We start from the raw sequence: 22,242 nt of genomic DNA, 5'->3' as shown, positions 1-22,242 counted from the left end.
TGGCTTGTTTGTTTCGTATGACTATGAGTAAAGTACATTCTTCCTGTCTTGTGTACCCTAGATTTTCTGGGATAGCCCTGAAGTAAAACACTCCATTCTTTTTTTTTTTTTATCAATTTATTTATTTATGTATATGTTTATTTTTGGCTGCATCGGGTATTCATTGCTGCACGTGGGCTTTCTTTAGTTGCGTGGAGCGGGGGCTGCTCTTTGTTGTGATGCGTGGGCTTCTCATCGTGGTGACTTCTCTTGTTGTGGAGCACAGGCTCTAGGCATGCGGGCTTCAGTAGTTGTGGCACGCAAGCTCAGTAGTTGTGGCTCAAGGGTCCTGGAGCGCAGGCTCAGTAGCTGTGGCGCACGGGCTTAGGCGCTCTGGGGCATGTGGGATCTTCCCGGACCAGAGCTTGAACCCGTGTCCCCTGCATTGGCAGGCGGGTTCTTAACTACTGCGCCACCAGGGAAGCCCTCCATTCTTTTTTTTATTCATAAATTCTTCACACATTTATCAAAATGAATTTGGGCAGAGTTTTTTTTTTTTCTTCATGTTTTTAAGAAGGAAAGCGTAATGCATGTTTCAGTAAAGGATGATTCTTAACCTGAGAACTTATACTTAGGGTTGAGGGTTGAGGTGAAGTGATGGTTAAAGAAAAAAAGCAGAAGAAAAGATAGAGGCAGAGGAAGGTTTTAACATTAAAGGAGGAACTTAGGGGAATGACTGGCTGGTGGTAATGACACGGTCCGTTGAAATTTTGCCTACCAGCCAAACCCAGGCCTCTGAGTGGAGTGGATGTTATGTCATTGCCGTTACACCAAATGTTTGTCTCTGCACTGCTTGTCAGATGTAAGGCATAACGGGAATGAAAGGTAAAATAGGGTGAGTATTGGAAGGTAGTTGAGAAAGTTCCATAAATAATGTTAATGTACTTCAGAAACTTTCATGGACTTTCGAATACCAGTTAAAAGATTTAGCCAACCGATATGGCTTTATTAAATGCCAGGGTTCCTCACAGGTGACTTTTCAGTCTCTTAGATAGTTCACGACACAATAATTTCAGTTTTCGTGTATACGGATGCCTGTATTTTTATCAAGCGAGAGAAAAGGAATTGTTTTATGAAAGCAGGGATGTGTGAGCTATAGTGATCCATCTTTGCTTATAGAACAGTAAATGACTAGTGGATGGGAGAAGTGTGAGGAAGGGATATTTCTTCCCTGTAATGCTTTAATTTGCATTTCCAAAGCACCTTCAAGCGCTTTTTTTTAGGACTCCCACAATCTTCCACAATTTTTGTATCATCCATTCCACTCTTGCTGGATATTTGAGTTGTTTCTAGTGTTGGGAAATTGTGAACTAAGCTGCTGTGAGTGTTCCTGTATCCGTCATCTGGCGCGCACGTGCACAGTCTCTCTGAGGTGTACACCTAGGAATGGAACTGCTGGTTCACAGGCAGCGTGACCGTTTATGCTGGTTTATGCCTGTTGTCCCGGTGTAATTAGTAGTATAGCACCTTTAATTCTCAGCAGTGTCTGGATTTGGATGATGAGCTGTATGGTTGCCCTAGTCACGGGGTATGCTTGTCTTCAACTTTACTAGGTACCAGTCAGACTGTTTTCCAAAGTCTTGTACCACATTATACTCCCTCCAGTATATTACCTCATATATATATATATATAAATATAATATGTGAGATCCCTGGCTTCTCATCCTCCCCAACTTAGTTTTTTCAATTTAGCCAATCTGGTAAACTTCGCATTTACCTGATTAGTAAGGAGGTTGAACAGCTTTTCATATATTTATCGGCTCCCTGGATTTCCTCGTTTGTAAAGTTCCTGTTTAAGTCTGCCCCCACCCCCACCAGCCTTTTTGTAAATTGGTCCTTGTATCTTTCATTGCTATTTAGAAGTTCTTTATTTACTCTGGATGCAAATTCTCTGTCCTGTGTGTGTGTTGCAAATGCCTTCCTCCATTCTCTGGCTTGCCTTTTCATTCTCTTTATGGTGTCTTTTAATGAACAGAACTTCTTAATTTTAATGGAGTCAAATTTACTGGTCTTTTCTTTATGGTTAGTGTTTTTTGTGTCTTGTTTTAAGACTCTTTTCCTACCCTCAGGTTAAGTAGATATTCTCCTATCAGTATTCTAGAAGCTTTACTGACCTTAAAAGATGTATGATTATGAGTCAAATATACTCTTTTGCCCCATCCTCGCCATTACAAATCTATTTTTGCTTTTCTTCACTTTCTTCTGTTCTCTGTCTTGAATTTTTACTTGTCTGCAACTATAACTAAGAGCCAGGTGCTGACTTCCCCTGTCTCATAGGAGAAAATGGTCATATAGACAGAAGTTCAGCCAGGTTAGATTTTACAGGTCTCCAGCTGACTGAATTGCCCTTTTTCCTTTTATGAGCTAGCATTTTATTGTGTTCCTGCTATGTGTCTGCCACCATCCTTGGTTCTTTCATATTTGTTATCTCAATTATTCCTCTTTACAGTTCTGCAAAACTGTACATTTTTCTCATTTTTACAAGCAGGAAAACTGAGACTTAGATTGATTCAGTAACATGTCCAATATCCCACAGTTTAGGTAGCTGACAAGGTGGGGACTTGATTCCTGAACTCTCTAGATCCATCCCATCATAGCACATCACCTTGTTAATAAATAAGATTTCACAAGCCTGTTTGATAAGATCCAAAACCGATGAGAATAACTTTCTTTTAATGTAATATGTCCTACTTTAAGCACTCATAGAGATAATTATTGTGAAACTGGATAAAACTGTTGACCTCTCTGTGTATGTTAAAATAGGTAGAGTAGTGCGTGGACCTTAAGAGGTCCTTGGGTGGGCAGTAGAGGTTCTGTAAGCCCTTGAAATTGTATGCAAATGTCTGTATGTACATGTGTTCCTTTTAAAAAATAGATCTGTAATTTTCTTGAGATTCTCAGAGGGCAACCCTAATGTGTTTTAAGGCTACACTGGATATCCTGTTTGAAGACATCTGTGATAAAGTTAATGCAGAATTCTGAAATGAGGTGTATTTTCAAAATAATCTTTAAAAGATTCAGATGTCAAATTTTTTTCTTAATATGTCATTCTCAGTCTTTGTCATTAAAACCCAGCTAAAGCTCATTTGAGATTTGGAAGAAAACTAGGATTGAATAGCAATTTTAAAATGCCAAAAAAGATGCTCTAAATTTAGTTGATTATTTCTTAAGTGAAAGTGCTTAGTTATAATATCATCATTACTAATCAGTGTACCCTGGCTCCAAAGGCCTGATGACTTCACATGACTTTTCATCTTGTCTCTAAAATCCTCTGTTTTACAAGGGATCAAATTTCCTGTGAGGTTCCTAACAGTGTGATTAAAGTTTAGAGACTGAAACTGTTGAGCACTTAAATGCAGGGATGACTATGCAAACGTAATTCATGGGCTTCACCAGGAGATTTGGGACATGTCTCTACTAATTTATGATGATGATGTTGAAACTAATCTTTGCTAGGGATTATGGAAGCCATAATAGTTTATTGATGGTTCAGTTATTGTTTGTTGAAGCAGATTTACACAATTATAGTTTAATGACATAACAAGGATATTGTCAACTAGGAGCGCATGACATGAAAAATTAAACTTCCAATTAATATAATATGTATTAGTTGAAATGATAATTTTCATGGTGATTTAGCCTCTTAGAAATCCTTGGAAAACATTATTAGCTTATGAATTGAAAACTCTCTATGTTAATGAGTAGTGAGAAAGAACTTAGTATTATTCTAAAAAGATGGGGAATTAAATATTCAATTCAGCTAACATTTATGGAGTGCCTACTCTGGGCTTGCTGCTGAGTTAGGCTCATAAATATAAGTTGAACATGACTGATATGTGGAGAGAGGAAATACTGGTTGCTTTTGTTTGTTCCTTCAGTCATACTTCCTTCCAGCCTATACTGGATGGATACCATTGCCAGAATTATTCAAACGTTCAACAAATTTGTGTGTGCGTGCATGTGTGTGTGTGCTTGCACTCCACTATACCTTATTGTGTCACTACTCCTGCAGTGGCTTTCTGTTACTTCGTCTGTCATGTTCACACACCTCAGCCTGGCTTTTGTCACAGCCAACTTTATTTCTTATTCCTCTTCAACACATCCCCGCTCCAGGCATGCACATGGATTAGGTATCCCTTTGGTCTGACAGCTCATTCTTAGCTCTGTGCCTTCTCCTAGATTCCCTTCATTCATTTACTGATGCATTCATTTAACAAATAGGCATTGAGCCCCTCTTATGTTAAGTTGTGGTCCTGGGAAGTCTTGGGGCACGCCAAGATGAATCAAACATGAGTCCTGTTCTTAAGAATTGTACAGTCTAGTAGGGGAGACGAGGTCCGTGTATGAGTAAGCAAAATACAAAGTGGAAAATGAATGCCAAATAATAAGAAAGCTAAAAGCTTCCTGTTAGACAAAGTGACGTAGGACTTCTGAGAAGGTGTCTGTTTGCACTGGGCCACAAAGGATTTGAATTGGGATGGAGAGGCCAGGCAGTTGTCCAAGTTCTGCCTTGTCTTTCAAGGTCCAGTTTAAGTCCTCTCCATCCAAGGGATGTTCTACCCATCCACACTCAACAAGGAATAGTCACGGTTGTTTTCAGACTTTTTTCCTTCTGTATTCAGCGGAATCCCTTCTTTGAAGTGAATCTTATGGAGAAGCCCATTATACATAGACTAGTTAAGGTAGAGATGCTTTGTTTGGTACAAAGGATTATGGTGGCCCTAGTGTTTAACCCACAAGGGCACCTGCAGGTGGTGCCCATACCCAAGGCACTTTCTCACAAGAGATCCAAGGAGCCTAGTTTGAAAACCAATGGAGAGACTGGAAAGTGTTTATTCTTTTTTTTTTTTTTAATTTATTTATTTATGGCTGTGTTGGGTCTTCGTTTCTGTGCGAGGGCTTTCTCTAGTTGCGGCAAGCGGGGGCCACTCTTCATCGCGGTGCGCGGGCCTCTCACTATCGCGGCCTCTCTTGTCGCGGAGCACGGGCTCCAGACGCGCAGGCTCAGTAGTTGTGGCTCACGGGCCCAGTTGCTCCGCGGCACGTGGGATCTTCCCAGACCAGGGCTCGAACCCGTGTCCCCTGCATTGGCAGGCAGATTCTCAACCACTGCGCCACCAGGGAAGCCCTGGAAAGTGTTTAGGTTTTAGCATCTGAATTAAAATCTTTCATGACTTAGTGGTCTGAGGTCTTGAACGTCAGGAATCAGTTTTTCTTTTGCAAAATGCGGGCAACAATGCTACCTTACAGGGTTATTTTAAGGTTTACTGATAATCTATGTAAAGTGCCTGGTCCACAGTAGGTGTCGGACAATGGTTGCAATTATTATAGTTTAGTGCTTTATTTCTTTTTTAAAAAAATAATTTGGGGTGAAATTCACATAACATAAAACTAACCATTTTATTTTATTATTTATTTTTATAAATTTACTTTATTTATTTATTTTTGGCTGCATTGGGTCTTCGTTGCTGCGCGTGGGCTTTCTCTACTTGCAGCAAGAGGGGGCTACTCTTCGTTGCACTGCGTGGGCTTCTCATTGCGGTGGCTTCCCTTGTTGCGGAGCTCAGGCTCTCGGTGTGCAGGCTTCAGTAGTTGTGGTGCATGGGCTCAGTAGTTGTGGCGCACAGGCTTAGTTGCTCCGTGGCATGTGGGATCTTCCCGGACCAGGGGTTGAACCCGTGTCCCCTGCATTGGCAGGTGGATTCTCAACCACTGCGCCACCAGGGAAGCCCTATGTTTAACTTTTTGAGGAACCACCAAATGGTGCTTAATCGCTTCTTATACCCACAGCATCTACCATAGGGCTGTACTCACAGGAAAACATCTAAGTATTTGTTGGTTGTTCTTTGATTAGTATTTATAACCTCACCTCCCAATTCACATGTTTTGGGCCTTGAGCATTAATTTTAAGGGAAATAGATGCATCCAGGACTTGAAAGTTAGCCAGTATCACCGTATGGATGTATCTGATGTTGTCAGACAGCAGATATTTGTTCACTGAGGATGCTGTTTGGAGCAGCTGTGCTAATCGTCTGTGTTGGGTGGTTACAGAAGAAAAGAAGTTAAGGTCCCTTCCCTTAAGCAGTGTATGTTCTGTTTCAGAAGATATTGTTAAGATTTGTGGATCCTCACTCAATTACATAGCAGGCTATGAAAAAATCCAGGAGCCTATAAAAGTGAGAGAGCTAAAAATAACTGTTAGCAAGTGAAACTCAGGATGACAAAAGAGTAAACTCTACTATTAATCTTTATTTTTTTCTACCACTGTTTTTGGCTCATCCACAATCTCATGACTTGAGTGTTATGACATTGATTTTGAAACAACACACAGCTTTAGCAAAAGCTTAGAGGAGGCTTCACATATTATTTATGATCCATGATATTTTGACTCTTCTTATGCTGACATGTGTATTTCTGAATAGTGTTGATATTTATGTAATAATAATGAAGCCAAAAGCTCAGTGTTGGACTAAGCATTTCTCTAGATCTGTTTAGAATAGTGTGTAATGAGTGATGTAAATAGTGTTTTACTATAAGACTGTATGATACAACCATATAATTTACTGACGTTATTTTGTAGTTAAAAATAAAATGATTCAAAACCTTAGAAAATAGAATAATTTAATTTTGATGTAGCATGAGTCCCCAGAATTAATTTGGAATGACTCATTCTCATTTTGATAGCCTTTGAGTCCAACTTTCAAGTTTTTATAGAAAAAAATGAAAAGAGAATAATGGTTTTTAGGGTCATACTTGTAATAGAATATGCTATCTACGTATGAAAAAAATCCTAGGGCTCTGGAAAAGAGAAGTGGTATGGATAATTCTGAATCAGGGGAAGAAACATTTCTATTTGCCTTTTGAATGAATTATGCATATTTTTCCTTAGATTTGTCTTTCTAGTTAGATACTGCTTAGACTAAAATTAAATTGGTTTTCAATCTATTCTCTTAGCATATACCAATTTACAGTGGGGCCAGTGGGATGTCAGAAACAAACCAGCCTAAGATTAAAAAATTTGCAGGGGATAATATACAAAGTGGATAATATACATGTGTTTAGTTGAGAATTGGCTGCAGATAAGAGACTTCTGATTTTGTTCCTCTCCTAGCTCTGTGTGTGTGTATGTTTTTAACACTGATTCGGCTTGTAGCAAAGAGCTGCTGAGTTACATCTGCTTCTGCCTAATTAACTCTGTTGGTTGGTGTCAGATGAGAGCTAATTTTGAGATTAAATTGAGGAGTGGGGTGTGTGTCTGTGGCTGGGGGAAGGGAGAAGGAGGATCCAAGGTTGCTTGGTTGTTTTGTACACTATCAAAGTGCAGCTATTCACAGTGTTGTTTTACATTTATTTTTTGCCTTTGAAGTAAAAATGATCACTACTGCCCTGAAATGTGACCTGTACCAGCACATACTTACTATTGTGGAAAATGGTGCGTCCTTCTCTTAGGTGCAGTTATTGGCCATATCTTGATAGTTCAATCAGTACCTAGATGCCAGGTGGCCTTTGGGACAAATAGTGAATGTTGCCTGGGAAAGTTAATATTGACCATTAAACAATGTTCGACTTTTTTTTTTCCTCCAGACAAAATGTTATACCTGTCTGGCTATTTGAGTAATAGTGGGATTTTTTTTTTTTTTTTAAATGATGGAATTCTTTTTTAGACTCCATCACAAACCTGACTTTTTAAAATTTGGAGAACAGGTCTGGCCTTAAAGAAGAGTGAAAGTTTACTTCTTTAGGCACTCACTGTGGGGCTTCATGTCCTGTCCTGAATTCCGTGTTCTTAAATACCCTTTAGTGGTATGAAAGAGCTAACATACCACCAAACATAGTATACCAGTAAATTCACTGCAGCTGTTTGGATTGAATAGTTGTGGAGATCCATAGATGGTTGCTGAACTTTAGGTATGTCCTTATGCCCAAATTAACATTTACATTTTTTTCTTTTGGCAGATTTGCCTGAAGATCTGGACAATCTTCTTTTTTGTCATGGACTGTTAAAACACTTGGAGTTCCAATTCTGGTATTTTCCCTTGTTTTATTATATTTTTAAGATATAAAATGTCAGTCTTGTTGAAATGTGTTGGTAATGGAGGTGAACAATTCTTTTGATTGTGGTTAGGATTGTGGTAACAGCTTGTCATGAAGGTATATTTTAAGTATTTATTAGTTATGAAATGTGTTTTGTTTTAATGTATGTTCATTTGCTTGTGTAACCAAAATGCCTGAAAGCAACTTTGCAATATTGGATACTTTTCTGTGACCTCTTTTCCTGCTTCCTGCAGTTTTATTTTGTGCAATCAAATTAAATTAGTTGATTCATCCTGAATAAATGATGAAAGATGAAATAATTATTTGGACATGGTGAAATGTCTTCTAATGAAATTTTGCCCCGAACCATTTTACTTTGGAAAGATCAGCTTCCTGTTTTAAACTTACTAAAGCAGAGTGATTCCTGTGTTCTATCGTGAAAGTGGTTGCACTATGAAAGCCAATGATTTCATTCCTAAACACACCATGTTCCAAGTCTAACAGTCAGTAATTTATATAATGACACAAAGGGGAGTGCTTATTAGATTTGCAGATGACATAGATGACAGAATCAAGATTCAAAACAATTTTTAACAAGTTGGAAGACAGACTCAAACCAACAAGATGTACTTGAACTGTGATAAAATTTAAAAATCCCAGCATTTAAATTTGCATAAGGAAGAGAATGAAAAGACTCGGCTTGACAGAATTTTTGAAAGAATATCTGGGAGTTTTAGTTGGACTGCCTGCTTGGCATGAGCCAGTTGTATGGCAGGGCTGGTAAGGAAGTTCATGTTACCTTGGGTTGCATTTATAATTGGATAATGCCTGGAATGCCAGATTTTAAGATGGGCATTAGCCAAACTAATGAGTGACCAAGAGGAGGAGGTGCTTGGAAACCTGTGAGAATGTGGGCATGTTAAGGAACTAGGATATGAGTGGTCCAAGGTGGGGCTGGAGGTAGAATGGGGTTTGATTGTAGCAGTTTTCAAAAGATACTTGTTTTCAAGTATATGAAGGCTCCTCATATTAAAGAATTTCTTGAGATTGTTCCAGGGGAACTAGGACTAGTGGGTAGAAGTTATGGGAAGGCAGATTTTGGCTCCTGTGAGCAAGAAATATATTACAGTTAGAGCTGTCCAACAGTGGCATGAGCTGTCTTAAGAAGTGACAAATTCTTAATCACTGGAAGTATTTTGAGACTTTATGGCCTATCTGTTGGGGATATTGCACAAGGGATCTTTTACTGTTTAACTAGAGGTTGGACTGGATAACCTCGAAGGTCCCCTTAGCCCCAAGTTTCTAAATCTGAGGGGAGAAAAATGGAGTGTACCTACAGCTTACTGATTGCAAAAAGGACAATCCTTTTTAAATTGCCTCTTTCAAGCTGACTGAACTAGTATAGTTCAATGGCCTAATTGTTTTCAGCAACAGAATCTTTGAGAGCAAATGTTAAATTCTTCAGTGTATCTGGCTAAAGTTTTGAGGAAAGACATTATTTTCCCCTTTGAGGTACATTAAATGTAAGTAAACAACCAGAGATAACTTTAATTTTATATTTTATGAGAGATTTTTCAGAGTGTGTAGACATTGTATTGGATGGAAGTGATGATAGCTACTATATACTGAATATTAGATACTGTATTCACTTAATTGTCTCAACAATCCTGGGAGGGATATACTGTTATTTCCCTACAGGTAAAATGATGGAAAAGTAAGTCATTTTCCCAGGGTTTCTCCGCTAGACATTGGTAGGGCTGGCATGCATACTATTAGTCTAATTGCAGAGGCAGAACTAGCTAGAGCAGGCAGTCGTGGCTCAGGTGGAGATAGCGCTGACTTAGACTTTAGAATAATGGCATTTGAGCCTTGAGTCTACTACTGACTGTTATCCTGAGTGAGTTCCACCTTCCCCTGAGCCTCAGTTTACCCATTGAGTCATCCTGCAGATTACATGACAAGTTATACGCAAGCACACTCTGTAAACTTTAAACTATAAAAAAGAGTTAAGATGTGGATATTATCTGTGAAGAGCAAGGTTAGAGCCCAGATATGACCCAACTCCCAGGCCAGGATGCTTTGGCCTGGTGCTCTTGGCAGGTGTACTCAATACCAGATTGGAGACCTAGGGGATTTTTGTGTACACCAGGAGGTTCTCAGAGAGCAGTATCACTCCCTACCTGGTGTCAGATTTGTACAAACCTTGCTCGAATTGAGCAGTTTCATGAGCTAACTGGGTAATAAGATGCCTAGAGTTTTCCATTGTTCAAAAGGTGACCGGTTATGTTACTACATTAGTTTCAGTTTTCCAACCTGTGGGTTAGAGAATGTCACCGACCCTCTTCAAAGGGATGGGAAAACATGATTCTGTAGAAATGGCTCCATGGGAAATTTTCTTACTTGTGAGACTTGGGAAATAGAATGTTTAGCTGAAATAGAAGAATCAGGATCATTGCTTTTTTTTTTTTTTTTGGCTGCACCACGTATCTTGCGGCATCTTAGTTCCCCGACCAGGGTTAGGGATCAAACCCAACCCTGCCCCGTGCAGTGGAAGTGCGGAGTTCTAACCACTGGACTGCCAGGGAATTCCCTCTTTTTTTTTTAAGTTTCAGATTTTTTGAAGTAAGTTTAATGTACTTCCATCAATTTTTTTGCATCATAGACTTATTCTTTGATGTTGATTTTATGTTTATAGTAGACATGTATCTTGAACCACTGTCATGTAATTTTATTAATTTCAATAAAGGTTATCCATTAAATATATAGCTTAGATGTGATCTCTTAAATGCCCCATGAATGACTCATATAAATAACGTGTAAAATCCTAAAAGAAATTCCTTCTCAGACTGTGACCCAGTTTCTGGTTGGCAAATATAGTCGATCTGGCTTTGTTACATAATACCTGCCTGTCATTACTTCTGTGGTCATTTTGCATCTGAAAAGGTAATACTAAAGAGTCTTTTAATTTATTTTTAGAAGTTTCATTATTAAGAGCCTTTCCCCCCTTTTTAATCCTTTAAGGTCTTGATTTCCTGGTTAAAGATGTTCTTCACCCGAATGCAGTTTTTCCTGTTGGTCAAATAAGACAACTATCAACATTGCCTGTTTGTCCTCTTTTTAATCTCTAAAGGATGGATGTTTGTAAGATGTTGCTTAATATGGTCTGGAATACTCTGACCATTTGTTGAATTGTAAATGACTTTTCAAATGTGCAAGTTCTGTTAAATACAAGGAGAACCTCTATGGGTAACTTTTGTATTGAAGAAGTCATTTGTCAACCATGGTAAAACTTGCAAACCCACTTTATACAGAGTGGATTCTTGAAGCTATACAGAAAATAAAAAAGCAAAAGCAAAGGCCCTCTGAAGAGAGAATCTGCCATGCAGTCAGCACTTCCCATGGGTTGGATAAGAAGACAGTCTCTGAACAGCTGGAACTCAGTGTTCAGGATGGCTCAGTTCTCAAAGTCACCAACAAAGGCCTTGCCTCCTATAAGGACCCAGACAACCCTGGGCGCTTTTCATCAGTTAAACCAGGCACTTTTCCTAAGTCAGCCAAGGGGTCTAGAGGATCATGTAATGATCTCCGCAATGTGGATTGGAATAAACTTCTGAGGAGAGCAATTGAAGGACTTGAGGAGCCCAATGGCTCCTCCCTGAAGAACATAGAGAAGTATCTCAGAAGTCAAAGTGATCTCACAAGCACCACCACCAACCCAGCCTTTCAGCAGCGGCTGCGACTGGGGGCCAAACGTGCCGTGAACAATGGGAGGTTACTGAAAGACGGACCGCAATACAGGGTCAACTATGGAGGCTTAGATGGCAAAGGAGCTCCCAAATACCCCAGTGCTTTCCCATCGTCACTCCCACCTGTCAGCCTTCTACCCCATGAGAAAGACCAGGTAAGTGCAGAGAGAATGTCAGTACACTGTAAATATTGCCTATTTGACTTGTACAGTTTCTTAAGTTTTATACGGACATAAGTTCTGAGTTAAGTGTGATAAAATAAAATGTTTTGCCTCAGAGCAGGCTTATATATTTTAAGAGGTATATATTTTTTACAGTATAAATTGTTCTATATTGTTTTACAACGTATTAAGGGCTTCCTCGCTGGTTGACTAAGAATTTTTTTTTTTTTTTGGCTAAGAATTTAATGTGATGATTATGTGGTTTGTTTTTTAAACTATAATTGCTACTCCGTGGGTGCTTGAAGGGACCAGGATAGATAACTTTAATCTTCCTTCCTCAAGGCAGGATCATATATATTTCAAAAATCCAAGAAAGGCCATTATATGTTTTTCTCTTTTTAAATTATTATTTATGTTTATTTTTTTAGCTTTATGAGGTATAATTGATATATTTTTCCCTTTATTGTTATTTCAGAGAAGAAGAATCTATAGACTAATTATTTTAATACTGATAGTCTGTGCATTACTGGAACTGTTTTAATATGTGACCTAAATCCTGCCTGTTTCAATTTAAAGTCATTTGTTATTGTTCACTTCTCAGCAGGTGAAAGTGAATGTTTATTTTGTCTCATACTGTATCTTATAATCTTTGGTTTCTCTGGGCCTTCTGTCATCTCCATAATAGTTATACGTATATGGCAGATTTCTCCTTAAGTTACTGCTACAATTTAAAGTCTTTGGTTAAGTAGGATTTTCCTTTGTTTTATTTCAAAGCTATGGAAATTACTGCCCAAACTAAAACCAAAACAGCAGTAGCAAATTGTTTATAATGGTTTCGGCCCTCCAGTTTGGGGGCTTGTTGTCTGTCCTTTGGGTGAGTGGATGCATTGATAGCAGTTAACTTTACATCTTGTAAGCCATTAGCCATTGTTGATAGAAAGGGTGGTGGTTGTATGTGCTAACTGCATTTTCAGAAGTGATGGAAACAGTGTTAGGAAAAGCTGTGCTCTTGATGACTTGTTTTTCCTCTTTGGATACTGTTGCCCATAAGATAGACCCTGCTTCCTTTCTTGCCTTAAGCTGATAGAGGCCCAGCTCTACAAACTGGGTGGGACCAGGTGATTTGCCTTTCCACAGACCAATCGAAACTCTAGAATTTCTTTCTTTTTCTTTTTTTTTTTTAAAAATGTATTTTTTTTAACATCTTTATTGGAGTATAATTGCTTTACAATGGTGTGTTAGTTTCTGCTTTATAACAAGGTGAATCAGCTATACATATACGTATATCCCCATATCTCCTCCCTCTTGCATCTCCCTCCCACCCTCCCTATCCCACCCCTCTAGGTGGTCACAGAGCACCAAGCTGATCTCCCTGTGCTATGTGACTGCTTCCCACTAGCTGTCGATTTTACATTTGGTAGTGTATATATGTCCATGCCACTCTCTCACTTCATCCCAGCTTACCCTTCCCCCTCCCCATGTCCTCAAGTGCATTCTCTACGTCTCTACGTCTTTATTCTTGTCCTGCCCCTAGGTTCTTCGGAACCTTTTTTTTTTTTTTTTGGATTCCATATATATGTGTTAGCATACAGTATTTGTTTTTCTCTTTCTGACTCACTTCACTCTGTATGACACACTCTAGGTCCATCCACCTCACTACAAATAATTCAATTTCGTTTCTCTTTATGGCTGAGTAATATTCCATTATATGTGCCACATCTTCTTTATCCATTCACCTGTCAGTGGACACTTAGGTTGCTTCCATGTCCTGGCTATTGTAAATAGAGCTGCAATGAACATTGTGGTCCATGGCTCTTTTTGAATTATGGTTTTCTCAGGGTATATACCTGGTAGTGGGATTACTGGGTCCTATGGTAGTTCTACTTTTAGTTTTTTAAGGAACCTGCATACTGTTCTCCATAGTGGCTGTATCAATTTACATTCCCACCAGCAGTGTAAGAGGGTTCCCTTTTCTCCACACCCTCTCCAGCATTTATTGTTTGTAGATTTTTTGATGATGGCCATTGTGACCGGTGTGAGGTGATACCTCACTGTAGTTTTGATTTGCATTTCTCTAATGATTAGTGATGTTGAGCATCCTTTCATGTGTTTGTTGGCAATCTGTATATCTTCTTTGGAGAAATGTCTATTTAGGTCTTCTGCACATTTTTGGATTGGGTTGTTTGTTTTTTGATATTGAGCTGCATGAGCTGCTTGTATATTTTGGAGATTAATGCTTTGTCAGTTGCTTCGTTTGCAAATATTTTCTCCCATTCTGAGGGTTGTCTTTTCGTCTTGTTTATGGTTTCCTTTGCTGTGCAAAAGCTTTTAAGTTTCATCCGGTCCCATTTGTTTATTTTTGTTTTATATGTATATTTTGTTTATTTATTTACTTTTGGCTGCATTGGGTCTTGCTGCATGTGGGCTTTCTCTAGTTGCAGCAAGCAGGGGCTACTCTTCTTTGCGGTGCGCAGGCTTCTCATTGCGGTGGCTTCTCTTGTTGCAGAGCATGGGCTCTAGGCATGCGGGCTTCAGTAGTTGTGGCTCGTGGGCTCAGTAGCTGTGGCTCGCGGGCTTTAGTGCACAGGCTCAGTAGTTGTGGTGCATGGGCTTAGTTGCTCCGCGGCATGTGAGATCTTCCCAGACTAGGGCTCGAACCCATTTCCCCTGCGTTGGCAGGTGGATTCTTAACCACTGTGCCACCAAGGAAGTCCCTCATTAAATATTTTTATAAAAGCTTATGCCATGAGGAAATTCCTTAAGGGAATATAGAGCCATTTCTTGATGGCTTGGATATCTGTTTTAAAAATATATAAATTACTCTAAGGTATATTAAGGTTTTATAATTATCAGGTGCATGGACTAATTCAGGCAGCTTTAGGCAATTTAATAGCATGTTTTAATAATTTTGTGATCCAGGGGAGTATCAACTTGTGATAGAGGAATCACTACAGATTTTCCACAGTCCCTTTCCTATCCTTCTCTTTAACCTTGCCCATCATTTCTTGACATCCTTATATTTTTTTCATACAGCATCTATACAGAAGTATTTTTAGTCTAAAGGAAGACTCATGTCTGAAAGTGTCTAGAATTGAGAACAGAGTGATTTATTGCTTAGCATGCAGTTGTTCCTGCTCTTTTTATGATGCTGATCTTTAAATTGTCCAGTTAGCATCATCATATAACAAGGAAAGCTGAGAAAATACGTCCTAGAATTTTTATTTGATGAAATTTGGGGATTAGTTGTGTTGAGTAATCATAATCTAATTTTTAAAAAAGGACAAATAAACATAAATGAAAATCAGATTGTCGATTTGGCCAGAATGTATTGTACTGTTTCTACTGTATATTACAATAGCCTTTTCCCTTGAAAAATGTAATAAAAAGTACATCAGAATATATTGCCCTTTAAGATTACAGGCGTAAGTAGTTTAATACTCTGTAAACTTTCTAGGTCAGTGTAATAGAAATTCTTAACCTGGGTCCATGAATGAGTTTGGGGTAGGTGGGCTAAGAAATCCCCTAAAATAGAACAGTCGTTTGTATCCACACGTTTTCTTTCCTAGGTTCAGGGTCTATAGTTTTTGTCAGATTTTCAAAGGAATCTAAAGTGTCAAAGAGCCAATGTGAACATTTTTGTACTGTAGAAAATATTTTGAGTTTCTTATACTGAAACCATATATGTATGCTGGTTGTTGGCTTTTGATTATTCTTGCTTCAGCTGTTGAACTTGGATCTATATGTAGATTAGTTGTACTATAGCTTCATGTATATAGGACTTGTTCTCGTATCTTTGAAAGGCAGATTATCATTGTTCTTGATGTGCTAGAGGTCTGTAAAATTCACATTGTGGGAGGACGTTTATGATATAAATGGCCACTGTACAGAGATGAAGTCATTTAATCACAATTAGCCAACTAATGTCTTTCAAGAAGCTGTTATTCTGGTTACCTTTGTTGAGCAGTTTCATTTAATTGTAAAAAAGAAAATAAAAATGGTAAAAATAATAACATTTCTTAAGTGTTAAAATGCTGGCACTATTCCAAGTGCCTTACATTTATTGTCTCCTTATCACAATAACTGTGAGGGCCATAGATTATTATCCTTATTTTATAGATGAAAAACTGAGGCTCAAAGCCTAAGCAATTTGTCCAAGGTCACTTTCAGAGCTGGTGCGTGGTGAAGCCAAGATTCTAATGAAACAGTCTGACTCCAGACCTCTTTACCACTGGGCTGTATGCTTGGTCAACAGGGGTGGCTTTTCATTAACAGTGAAAGTATCTCTTCCAGTTCCTCAAATGCTTAGAAGCAGTTGTCCCCCAACAAATAGATTTCTGGCATTTTAAATTTGGTAGTTACAATGAGCTTATTACAGTTTTTAAAGCAGGCACTATTTATAATATTAGCAATATGGGAAAGCAGTAGGGAAAATAGTAAATCTGTGTCTAATTAAATGTAACATCATCATCATTCCTATGCATGACTGCTAGGAGGAATACAATGCAAGTTAAAATAGAAGAGCTCCTTCCTTTCTGAAATGTAATTGCACATCTTCTGATAGTCTAGAATTCAAACTGGATATTACCATACTGGCTCTTTAGCATAACTTCTTTGTATTTATTTAAGAAAGCTCTCTTTGGTGAGGTGATATGGAAATGAATTAAACCACTGAAGATAAAACTTTATCTTTGACTTGGTGAGGCAACTCCTAAAGGATAGTATTAGTGTTTCTCATTAAAAATGGTAAAGCTCAATTAGGTCAGATTATGAGGACTTTGGAAAGTCAGATATTCTAAGACAGACTTCAGTTATTACTATACATTTTGTAGCATTAAGATTCCATTTGAACATTTGGGCTTTAGCATTTTTATTAAATCAGTTTGGTTCAGTTTTAAACATTCCTTGGTATTTCACTTTATTGGGAATATCTTCCTAAAATTTATTAAGTGTCAAATCTTGGTATGTTTCTAGTGCAGTGCATAATATGGGAACTCTCATTCTAGGCAGCTATAGTTGGAAAGAGAGACACTTCTAATACCAGGTAGGGCTTTTGATGTTTTTTTCTTGAAGAAATGAAATAACTGTATACAATCTTACAAAAAACCTTCTAACGTAATTACCACAACGATACTGTCAATAAGAAAAAAATAAAAATAAGTTTCAGAAGGAGCACAGATGATCAGAAATGGGGCTGAGAGACAGAACTATATTAAAAATCACTTTTCGTGGTCTTGGCCTGTTCAGTTGTTTATTCTGTTTGTCCCCCACCTCCTTTTAGGGAGGTATTTTATTAGGGTTTTTGGTGGGGTAATTAGTATGAAATATTTCCATAAATAGAAGATTAATGTACATCCTACATTAGTTTCTCGTGTTGTGTAAATGGCGTAATTTAAAGAACTTTATTTTTACGGACTTCCCTGGTGGTGCAGTGGTTAAGAATCCGCCTGCCAATGCAGGGGACACAGGTTCGAGCCCTGGCCCGGGAAGATCCCACATGCCGCGGAGCAACCAAGCCCGTGTGCCACAACTACTGAGCCTGCGCTCTAGAGCCCACGAGCCACAACTACCGAAGGCCGCGGGCCTAGAGCCCGTGCTCCGCAACAAGAGAAGCCACCGCAATGAGAAGCTTGCGTACCACAAGGAAGAGTAACCCCTGCTCACCACAACTAGAAAAGCCCGCATGCAGCAACAAAGACCCAACACAGCCAAAAATAAATAAAATTAAAAAAAGATAAATTAAAAAAAAAAAAGAACTTTATTTTTAGATTTTCTTTTCTTCGGTTTTCTCCCTGCCCTAGAGAGACCCTCCTCATCCCTCTCTGGAACTTTTCCAATCTCCCGTACTTTGTGAAGGACCATTCACTAGTCCATATTGTTCTATGATGTGGCAGGCTTCCAGAAGTCTCTCAGCCCTAGGAGAACTGTTCATGGTCTCAGACAACTCTGGATCTTTTTGACAGAAATGTGTGTATTTTTTATCTGCTAATTATAGAGTCCAAATGACCTCCTCTCTGTTGTCCTTCTCAGTTCTCCTTTGAATTGGTGTCCTTTGTATTGCAGATGTCACATTTCTCAAAGAGTGCTTAGTTGTGTGCATTCAACTGAAAGTTGGATAAAGGCCTAAATACGGCAGAATACACTCTTCCATATTCTGTAACCTGAATTTTGGGATCAGTATGAATGAAAGTCGGTATTAGAATGACTGAAGTCGGACAGAAACCTATTATATAATGTGAATGACTAGGTGAATCCATAGTGCTGTTTCAGGGTCAGGGAAGGAAAAGGATTGTGTTATGTTGTTCCTATGGTTAAGCTTCAGAAGTTCTTCAAAATAGCACTAGGACTGCTTTTGTGAGCAGATAGTACCAGTTGCTGAGGTGTTGTTGAGAGAGCCCTCGGATTGTCTAAGACTAGTTAGTTGGGTCAAGGGAAGGATGCGTCTTTCTCTCGCACTCAGAGGAGTGACAGCATGTTCCACTTTTGAGCTTTTATCAAGATGGGACTTGTCTAGACTTCTAATGAAATAGGTTTCAGGAAAAACAGAAACATTATGTCAGAGGATTTTGGACTCTTAAAATGAGTGTTAAGTATTCTTTTTAACTCTTTGGATCTTAGATATGTTTGATATTATAGCTGCCTTTTCCTGACCTTGACATGAATGATACATAGAGCACTCTATTGTTTGATTTCCTAATGGTATTTTCTTCCAAGCATTAAGGATGCTAAGGGTGTAATTTCTTGACTAATTTTGGATATTTTCAGCAGCTTTCAGGAATTTACTGTTGTGTTCCTTATACCTACTTGTATTATAGCAGCTGTATTTGCTATACTTTGAGTGCTAAGAAAAATCTATATTTTGTAGCTTTGAAGTTATTTAACAGTTAAGTGTTGTTTGCTGATTTATTCTGACCATATCTTGGATGGCAAAGACTTTTATTCATCCTTTCCTTTCAAACTTTATTTAATAAATAGTACATTTTAATGTTTCTCAGAACGAAGGTCTGTATTCTTTTTATATATTTTATCTTTGTAATGTAAAAAGAATACACGAGAAAATGTGATTGTTTTATCACTGCAATAGCAAATTTTGATTGGAAAATTCATGACTTTTTGTTTTGTTTATAAACTTAATTTTCTTGGCCTATACATTAAACTACAGTAGATTTAAACTGTTCTTCTCTAGTTACACCAGCATTTCACATGTGAATCTGCATCTTCTCAGGTACTTTGATCTCTCCAGTCTATTAATGTTTCTGAGTACGTAAACATCAATTAGCTCACTAAATTAAAGTTTGCAAATGAGTCAGCCATGTAGTTTGTGACATTTTCAGTTAGCAGGGCTATGAGGAAAGTGTGTTTTTGTTTGTGTGTGGGTGCTCTTATCTCACTGTCTTCAGGTGGTGATGGGGAGTTTGTAGAAGTAAGAGAAGGAGGCCTGGCAGGGCTCATTGTGAAATGCCAATCACTGTTATCATGCTTATGCTTAGGACTGGACTGCTTTCCCAGAGAAGTCTCTAGGAGTTGCAAACTGTATACTGTTGTTCTTCCTTTTATAAGCGAACCTTTTAATTAGCAGAATATTAACGGTAGAGTGTAACTTTTTTTTTTTTTTTTTTTGCTTTGTTTTGTGAAATGTAATGCATTGAAAGCGCTGCAAAGTGAACTATATAGGCAGAGTTCTAGAGTAAATGATATTAGATTTAAACTGTGAGGCTGGTTTCTTCAAAGATACAAAATAAATACTAATCAGTGGTCTAAGCAAAATCCAGGAAGGATTTGTGTTAATTTGACAAGTGGGTTTAGAATTCTTTAGCCATTATTTTTTAGAAACCAGCTTTGTTCGTACATCCTTTCTCTAATTTGCTTCACTTTTGATCTTTGATAAAACCAGCTGCAATTTTGTTTCATTAACAAACTTAACTGGTTAACAGATGTTTGTTTTGGCTTGATTGTGTCCTTTCTATTAGAAACAGTATAAGCCTACATAGAAACCATGCTGGGCCTTTTCCTGTCTGTAGCTAGACAGGCATTTCAGAAGAGCAACTTAATTTTATTTACAAGTTCAATTTTTGTTCCTCTGTGCTATTATAGTAGGTACACAAACATTTTAGCTCTTGTTCCTCCTGTCAGGGAGGTCTTTTGTTCCTAATCCTCCATCTGTTAGTCCAGTACCACCCCACCCACCCCCCCTTTTTTTTTTTAGCATTCCAAAATCTCAGCATGCAGAAAAAGGTATTGCAGAATTGGTAATTGAGATATCAGTGACTCTTCCACAGTTCAAGGGAGGGAATGGGACTAGCCTGGTAAATTTAGATAATTTCTTCCATCTTCTTTGATGTTGGGAAGCTGCCATATGGAGAGCAATGAGGCCTACAGGAAGGAGGTGAGCCTTGGTCTGGGCTGCCTGTGATACTCACAGTGGTGTGGGCTGGAAGCCAGAGGCCGCACTTGAATGTGTCTGTAGTAGTTTCTGATGCCGCCAGTTTTGATTTTTGTCCATGGTCGACTGCCATGCTTGTGACCGTCTCAGATCATAAGTGCGGATGATGAAGTTCAAGAAAACAGAGAATAAAGATTATATGGGGTAAGAGAAACAATAATAAGAGAAGCAAAGAGTGCTCAAACTAAAATCTAGTATTAAGGACATGAAATGATGATTCTTGTTTGATATTTGATCAACTCGTTTCCCAAACCGGTATTTTAATATCATGTACAAGCTTCTACCTTATATCGAAACCCAGCTGCAGCTATTGAGCCTTGAGATGTGAGTGAAGCAACAGAACACAGAATCTGCTAGTGGAAGAGTGTGGGCAGTTTGAAGAATATAAGCTGTTCCAGCTACAGTACTGGCAGGGCGTGAGGAGACTGGGAAAAGCAGGCAGTGGTGGGAGCCAGGAAGACGATTCCCGCTTAACTTTGTATTTACGAAATTACAATACTGCAGAAAAGTTGAAAGAGTAGTGCAATAGTGCTATATTTCTTTCACTAGATTCACTTATTTTTAACATTTTTCCACATTTGTTCGTTCTCTCCCGTGTGTGTGTGTGTGTGTGTGTTTGTGTGTGTGTATACACACATACATACACATATTCACACTTTTTGGCTGAACTGTTTGAAAATGATAGCAAACATTATGATATTAAATTATAATAATTATATATCAAGGAACATTCTCCTATATAACCACAATACTTTTATCTCATGTAAGAAATTCAACAGTGAAACAAGAGTGTTATATCTAATAGATAGTCCGTATTTCTTCAAATGGACCCAAAATGTCGTTTATAACTTTTGTTTTTCAGCTAGGATCCAGTTAAGAATCTTGCATCACATTTAGTTGTCATGTCTCCTTTAATAGGGAACCGTTTTTCCTCTTTCTTTACTTCTTCTGTCAGTGACAGTTTTGAAGAGTCTAAGCCAGTTGTTTTGTAGGATGTCCCACAATTAGTGTTTGTCTGATTATGTCCTCATGATTAGGTTCAGAGTAAACATTTTCGGCAAGAATACTGCATGGGTCATGTTGTGTATCTCCTTTTTTGTCACATCCTTTCAGGTTGTCTTGTTACTGGCAGTGCTTATTTAATTAGTTGGTTAAGGTGGTGTCTGCCAGATCTCTCTTTATAAAGGCACCTTTTTCGTTTTGCAGTGAATAAGTAATTTGTACAGTGATACTTTGAGACTGTATGAATAACCTTTCATCCTTTGTATATTAGTTTTCTATTACTTGCTGTGACAAATTACCACAAACTTAGTGGCTTAAAACACCGCAGATTTATTGTCTTCCAGTTCTGTAGGTTGGAAGCCCAACATGGGTCTCATAGGGTTGAGATCAAGGTGTCAGTAGGACTGTGCTCCTTTCTGGAGGCTCTAGGGGAGAATCTGTTTCTTCACCTTTTCCAGCTTCTACAGCCTGTCTGCATTTCTTGGCTCATGGCCCCCTCCCTCTGCCTTCAAAGCCAGCACATCCCATCTCTGACCATTTTATCATAGTTACATCTTTCTGTGACCAACCGCCTGGGCAGCTTTTCAAGGATTCATGTGGTTAGATTGGGGCCACTTACATAATCCAGGATAATCTCCCTATCTCTAAGTCTTTAACTTAATCACAGCTATAAAGGTCATTTTGCCATGTAAGGTGACAGATGGACAGGTTCTTGGCATTAGGGAGTGGATATTTGGGTGGGGCGGGTGGCATTATTCTGCCTGCCACACAGTGGTTTCAGTATCCTCACCTAAATCAGTTTTTGCACTAGAGGTTGCAA

The 22,242-nt window shown here is 38.5% G+C and overlaps 1 protein-coding gene across 1 annotated transcript in view; it reads left to right on the top strand.

The window, feature by feature from the left end:
• The window catches only part of KAT6B (lysine acetyltransferase 6B), a 184,531-nt gene that overhangs the window by 1,673 nt on the left and 160,616 nt on the right, over positions 1–22,242 (top strand). Inside the window, 2 exon segments of the mRNA XM_057531181.1 lie at positions 7,996–8,065; positions 11,095–11,974. Of these exon segments, the coding sequence (XP_057387164.1) occupies positions 11,354–11,974 (621 nt within the window). The 5' untranslated portion in view covers positions 7,996–8,065; positions 11,095–11,353.

This window comes from Balaenoptera acutorostrata, chromosome 16 (genome assembly GCF_949987535.1).
Source record: "Balaenoptera acutorostrata chromosome 16, mBalAcu1.1, whole genome shotgun sequence".
Classification (NCBI taxonomy): Eukaryota; Metazoa; Chordata; class Mammalia; order Artiodactyla; family Balaenopteridae; genus Balaenoptera; species Balaenoptera acutorostrata.
The sequence above is the reverse complement of the archived record's forward strand: the minus strand, read 5'-3'. Positions and strand labels throughout refer to the sequence as shown.